Source organism: Egretta garzetta, unplaced genomic scaffold (genome assembly GCF_000687185.1).
Source record: "Egretta garzetta isolate BGI_Z169 unplaced genomic scaffold, ASM68718v1 scaffold238, whole genome shotgun sequence".
Taxonomy (NCBI): Eukaryota; Metazoa; Chordata; class Aves; order Pelecaniformes; family Ardeidae; genus Egretta; species Egretta garzetta.
The window spans coordinates 465,943-473,253 of record NW_009260402.1 but is presented as its reverse complement, the minus strand read 5'-3'; the positions used below and the strand labels follow the sequence as shown (position 1 = coordinate 473,253).

General features: G+C 43.9%; 1 protein-coding gene across 1 annotated transcript in view; it reads right to left on the bottom strand.

The window, feature by feature from the left end:
* Positions 1-5,212: 5,212 nt before the first annotated feature.
* Positions 5,213-7,311, bottom strand: part of BMP10 (bone morphogenetic protein 10) — a 5,088-nt gene continuing 2,989 nt past the window's right edge. Inside the window, exon 2 of the mRNA XM_009643385.2 lies at positions 5,213-6,156. Coding sequence (XP_009641680.1) covers positions 5,213-6,156 — 944 coding nt within the window. The remainder of the gene's footprint in view (positions 6,157-7,311) is intronic.

The window sequence follows — 7,311 nt, the reverse complement described above, 5'->3', positions numbered from 1 at the left end:
TCCCCATGTTGCTTTTGCTAGAAATACACAGATCTGGCCCAAATGCTTCGTCCCAGCACTAATATTCAACAGTAATACACTCCATATAATAAACCTCTTCTTCCAAAGGGTGCTGATAAGAATTTCCATTTTTAGCCGAGGGCAGATGAACCATTCACTCTTTATTTGTTGCTGTTGCAATTGAAGCAGGAGCAGAAGCTTATTTTTTAGCTTTTCCTGTAAATAGTGCATTAATGAAGACAGATGGGTCAGCAGTATAAACAAAAACTCTATCTCAAGCTAGTTTTGTTCTGGCTTTGTTTCCCAATATAGTAAGCAAACCACCACCACCCCGGTTCCCATCCTATTAACAGTGTTTGCACTCCAAATGTTGAACTGGGTTATAAGGAAGTTTAAATTAACACTGGGCTGTAGTTTTTCAAATGCTTGAAGAAGATGTTCAACTGCCAGGAAATCTTCCCCTCTTTTTTTTTTTTCCCCCCTCCTAAAAAAATTATAGATTTTGCTGGGGTTTGGCTCAGTGTGTTTCACAAAAAATACTTAACTGAACCTCTTCCATTGCGCTGTAGGTAAGCCAAGCACCAAACTGCCCATGGCTGTTAAAAACCTTGGGATCCTTTGATATTTTTAGACTGATGGAGGTTTGGGGTTGCTGTGCTCCCTGGACAGTGTAAGAAGGGTAGTGCAGGATTTGGAGCTTGAGAGAAGATGGGCATAGGTTGGGGCTGCTGCTTTGGGTTATGGTTGCTTTGGGTGACGCTTTTTCTAAGCAATCTCGGTTTTGGGGAGGCTGATCCTCATGCGTTTAGCTCCAGAGTTGCTCCTCACCTGGCAGGGCCCACTGGCTTTGCAAAGAGATATGTGTCCACAATATTCAGGAATATTTTCTTTTTCCCAAAGACTGACATGTAGGCACCTCCAGATGGGAGCAGGATGAGCCAGCACCAGGCTGCTGTCACCCAGCAAACAGGTACTGCTAGGGAAGGGGGGTGCCCTGCTTTCCTGCCAGACCAGCGTGGGGCTCTGCCCCTTCTGCCCAGGCTCCACAGACCACCCCAAACTGCCCAGAGCAAGGGGGCTGGCAGGGCTGGGGCAGCGGTGGCGGAAAAAGCCATCCTGAGCTGTCGAGCTTTAACACTCAAAAAGCCAGGAATCTGTACCTTCAATCAGCTACACAGGGCACTGCAGCGTGAGCCTGGACTCCAGGGATCACACCCAAGAAAGGGATAATGCAAGAAAGCTTTGGGGAGAAAACTATTTGAGGAATTTTAGTCCATGTGCAAAATGCTAAGAGATATGGATCATTTAAAGGAACCCCAAACTTCCAAGTGCTTTGTGAAATCTGGCATTGGTGCCGAGTATTTGTACAGGAGACACAGCTGTCATGACTTCTTCAAAGGCCAAGAAACCAGTAAGATGTCTTGAAGTTCATGCTCTTCTGGAGGCATTGTGCGTATTGATTTAAGAGCAGCAATCCGAGACCAAACTCTTCCCTCAATTCCCTTGCTGATACGTTATCCAGGCTCTTCCTCTCTTTGTGTCATGTTTTTGCTCCCACCCCTTTGCCTGTCCTGGCTATTTAGACTGCAAGCACTGCCTGGCATTTTATACAGCATCCAGCAAAAAGGGGCTTCACATCTGCTTACACTTTCTTATACGTATTCAGTTAGAAATAGATGAAAGCAAAAAATCCACGGGATACCAATGATTTCAGTGAGACAGGGTTGCTGCCTCCTTTAGTTGCATGCAATAACTCAGAGATGGATGGATGGATGGATGGATGGATGGATAGATACTTCCATACTGAAGCCATATTTTTCCAAACCTTTCTAACATTGGTTTGCCCTTTAAAGATTTAAGTCAAGCATCTGCTAGCATGCTGATATAAAATAGATCAGAAATGAAAGCAAAATCAATGCACACTATTATTTAATGTGAAAAAGAAATTCTTTTAGAAACAGAAAAAGTCACAGTACTCATGTGGAGGGATGGATGGATGGATGGAGGGATGAAGGGATGGATGGATGGAAGGAGTAAAGAAACAAAGAAAATGAAAACATGCAGTGGAATATTTTGTCAGGGACTTGTTGCTGACATGACCAGCACTTACAGCTTGGTAGCACTGGCTCTTGTCATGCACTCACCATATTATTTGTGAGTGTCATATCTATACGGACAGGTGTATTTAAAGCCAACCACTTATGAGTTTGCAGAAACAACCTTAATTTGCTACTTAGGGAAAGCTCTTTATAAAGTAACTACGCCCCCCCCCCCCCCTTTTTTTGTTGTTATTTTGCCCTATCTCTGCCATCTAACTGCATGAACACCCAGCACACACCTTTGCATAATTACATTCAAAGGTAAGGTAAAAGTAACGTAAGGTTTTGCTCATAAAGCAGGCATGCAATCCTAACAGACACACATTAATAAATGAAATTCCATTCTCAATAGTTCTAATCTCAGGTTATGAACAGCGTTGGTGCAGCTGAGGGATTCAAGAGATGCTCAGTTTTCTCCCAATATAGCACAGTAGGATTCGTCTTTTGCTTCATGATTTCCCACCACAAACTCTGGCTGAAATCCTCTTCAATCGGCAGTACAGTCCTTGTCTCTTTATAAAGAAAAGTTATTAATAAAAAGGCTGGCTGGCCCCTAATTCTAAAAAGCTATCATCGATAATTTTTACTGATCTTGTAAAAATTCACACGTGCAGGTTTACGAACTGATAAAATGACACGCTTGCCCACGTTTGTACTGTACTGTAATGCACTGCATACTACCTGTTATACACTGTATGCTACAACAAATCTCTGGCAGGAAGAGAGTGTGAAGGCAGCCACTCTGCTCTGCGATGTGGTCACTTGAAAATTTGTAGTGATTATGGGTGATTACAGAAGGTCATTTATTATTTTGAAGGCACAGGCCCTCCTACATGCTGTTCAGAAGTGTTGGTGCTGTTTAGTAAAGGGCAGTGGTGCAAAAAGCACGCTGGCCACATCGCTGCCACAGGAACAGTCGCGGAAAAGAGATGATAAAAGCAAATGTCGGATTATCTCCCTAATGCTGGATTATCACTCCTAACAAGGTGAATGGTTTGTCTTGGCAAATGGCTTCCTAAGAATTGCGGATAGTTTTGAAAGGATCTGTGCAGTCACACTTCAACCGTTGGCTGCTGCAGCTCATGTCAGCAGAGCAAAATATCACACCTCTTACGAATTCTTTTAACGTGCTATTAACCACAGACTAAGATTGCAGTGTGGCTGAGGGGAAAGGTCTGCGAGCGGTGTCAGTCGCTCGCAGGGTAGGATCCGTAGCAGGCAGAAAGCAATACAGCCCCACGGCACAGCCCACTATCTGGGAACACACAGCCCAAGTGGAGACTGCCCGGCTCTCCAATAAACTACATGGCTGACCAGTTAAAGCATTGATACCCCTGCAAGAGTGGTTATACATTGGACAAGACCATACGTGCTCCAGAATGCTGTTTAAATCCCTGCAGTGAGGGAACAGTTCCATAAGCGAGGGAGATAACTGTGGTATACGGTATTTACAAATATCTAGGGGAGAGAAAAAAAAAATCAGCAATCCCAATCTCTGTGCAGCACAACTCAAGAGAGAGATTCCATGTAAACTAGGATCGGTACAAGGTTTTATCCAAGTGGGATTACACACAAGCACAAAAATAAAACATTCTGTATTCTACATTATATTACAGAGGCAGGCAGTCAATAAATAGGTCAATAAATTATGGGAAGCACAGAAGAGTATGTGTGAAAATAGGTGAAACTGGTTTTAGTTGGTGCATGATAAAGTCTTTTGTGTTCATTCCCATGAAGTGTTAGAGTGATTCTTTCAAAGACTTTTATCACTTCCAGGGAAGATAACTTTCCCTTAAAAGTGTAAAACAGATGCAGGGACAGTACAGTAGGCTCTGGTACAGGCTAAAAGAGTCAACGTCACTTACACTTGCCCAAGAATCTGACAAATTTGCAGCTTAGTATAAATAAAGTGACGGGTCTATTGTTTCTCAGCTCCGACACCTTCTTATCACCACAATTTGTTGCAGAAGAGTGGCGGAAACATGGCATGTGACTCCATCATATATAGTTTAAGGCGGGGGGGCAATATCTTTATGAATTGACAACTTCAGCACATACATAAAGGAAAGATCCTCTCTACTAGCTGGCACGAAGGGGTTTTCTTGTCTGTCTAGCTCTACGCAGACTACATGCGATACTACTCGGCCATTTGAATTGGATTCTGCAGCTGTATTGTATGTAATTGACTGGACTGGGTAGGGGGACTAGTTCCTTAGCTGGTATAAACTGGTACAATTTCAAGGATTCAGGACATTCACTGCACTTAAATTCTGCCACCTAAAGCTCTGGCCCTTGAGAGACAGCACACGGCCAATGCAACAAAGCCAGTGCCGCTTTACACAGGGTGCGTTTGTAGTAAACGTGCACAGGGGGGGATTTCTTGCCACGCACATCAGAGCACTGCACAAGCCTGGCATTGCTCCCGGGCCCATTGCTTTACTAAGAAAGACAGGAAAGGGAATGGCTCCCTTCCGCTTCAAGATGCCCAATCATCCCTGCCAGTTACCTTTAACTGAGACAGGGAAAGATTAAAGAAAGGATTAAGAAAAAAGGAAAAAAAAAAAAGTCTAACACCTTGTGCCTCAGTGATTTAGGAGCTTGAGAATTATCAGGACTTAAGACCTACAGAGATAAATTTAAAGAAAAAAATCTGAGCATGTAAAGATCTTTATGAAGATTTTACACAAAACTAAAGAATCTTGGTGCGCATTGCCCATAGTTCACCTATCTTTAATAGCTCTGGAGATCCCTATGGATGCCAATCCACGTTTATAAAGTGGAAAAATATGCCTTTATTTCTGTAAATTTGAATGTGCCCCTTTGGCACAAAGAGCCCTCCCAAACAATCCAGTGATCTGCCCTATGCCCTGATAGGAAGGGAGACTGGGTCATAATTTGGACAGCAAAGAACAGCAAGAAGCAAGCAATGGAACAAAATATACATTCCCTACGGTCGTACGACTTGCCCATTCCCCATAACAGGAAACATACATTTATCTGTACATGCCTCATTAAATAACCTTATTAAATAGGAAATCTGAAATGTACAAATTTACAGACTGAATCATTAAATACTTCCCCTGCGCACTCCCCTGTGCATGCGTTCCCTGCTACTATCTGCAGCCACACTCTGATACCACCATGCCTTCGTATTTGAACTTGTAGGTGACCACCCCTGCATCTAAGTAGAGAATAGAGATGGGATCAAGTTTGGTGGGCACACAGCAGGCCTTGGAGGCTTTCTGAGGATTCTTCAGGTGAACCAAAGTCTGGACAATGGCATGTTTTGTTGGTGTGACGTGCTCTGTTAAGGGGTAGGCGCACACTCCGTGGCACTCGTAAGCTTCATATCCTGCTGGGGCGATGATCCAGGAATCCCAGCCAATCTCCTTGAAATCTATGTAGAGTGGAGTTTTTTTACAGTAATTGCCTTTTGCGTTCCTCCGGATTCGGGCAGTAGAGTCGTAAATGATGTTGGAGCGCATCTGGAGCAGCGCCTCCTCGCCAGGCTGGCTGTGGAAATTGCCAACCTCCAGGTTCTCCAAGTCCAGGAGCTGCTCATGGTCTATCATTTCGTTCAGCTCTTGCTTCTCCTCTTTTTTGTCATTGCTTTGGTCATCAGAGAACACAATCAACAGGGGCACATGCTTAGCCTCAGAGTTGATATCGATATCGAGTTTCCCCTTTCCGTTCTGCTCCTCCCCTTCCCTGCTCTCTATATGAACTTCCAGCCGGTGCGTGGTCAGCCCTGCCCTTCGCCAACGCCTGATGGCTTCAGTGACCTCGAAGCTCTCCCACTCACTGCTCGTGCCATAGATCTGCCTGGATGCCAGTGCCACTGTCTTTCTCTCTTCTCCTACCCCCATATGGTCATTTTCCAGCACTTCAAAAATGGTGACCTTCCGGTCAAGCCCATCATAGAGCATTTGGTCTCGCTCCACCAAGGTGTAGAGCCTCAGCTCTGCCATAGTGATTTCTTCATGGTGAGGGATGGAAACATTGAATAGAAGAGGGTATTTCCGAATTCCTGTAACACCAATAGGGTGGGAAGCCAAGTCTGGAAATGACAAAGATCAAATATTTTAGAAGGGTCAATACATGCAGCAACACATGCACCGAAGTTCATCATGTTTTGCATTGATTGGTTTCAGTCAAGCAGTTCCAGGAGGGTTTTTTCATCATTTCCCAAAACTGTACTTGGAAAAAAGGCCAACTATTATTTTATATGTCTAAGGACAGCAAGATCCCAGACATGCTAAAGACCACAAACCTGGATTTATAGATTCTGCTTCTATCCCTATACCGTCCAGGGACTTCCTTGTCACCTGGAAGGATTACATATTAAAAATGTGTTCCCTAATACTGAAATACAAATCACTTCTAGGTTGCCGCACAGCAACTATTCAATGAGGAAGAGCATTCATTGGTGTAGGAGAGGAAGGGAAGAAGAATACGGCACTGGAGTGAGCATGAGATGGGCGACATATAAGCTGCATTTGCAAGAACAGCAGGCTGTATCTGCCTCTGCTTAGCATGACTGTGCTAGCAAGTATTCCCTTCTGCTGCAACATCCCTCAGAAACTGAAAAGGCCAAGCACTACGGGAGGAAAAATTGCTTTGGAAGCTGTAAAGGCTCCTGGCTAGGAAGAGCAGGCAGTGAATGTCCAGTGTGAACCACCAGCCAGCAGAAATCCTGCCACAGACTCGATGGGCTTCAAGTGAGCAGTCAAACAGCTGTACTCGGCCAGGCACTTTTGGCAGCTTTAGTTAATAAAACATATAAGTACGTAATATCTGCTTGTCAGTCAGTCTGTCTGTCCTATCTGCATTGTTTGTTTATACACAGGCAATATGCATTTCTTCACACAATGCAGGAATCTTCGTTAATGATTGTGTACTTGTTGCTGAATTACTGTGATGTCTACTTGTAGCTCAGAAGACAGATTAGGACTTAGAGACTACGGGTACCATTTCTGAAAGGCAAAACTACTTGCAACCAATTACTATCTTCATCTCTGACTTCTCCAATTTTGATATGTTTGTAGAAAAAGAAGACACTGATAAAGCTGCAAGCGTTGGCCATGCTCCATCAGTGCACTTAAGCAAGCAGTTAAGCATGTGACTTGTCCTACTTAATTTCAGTTTTGAGGTTTTGAGGCACCTGCCTTTTTTTTCCCTCCTCCATTTTGTATATTTGTCTGTTGAGAAAAAA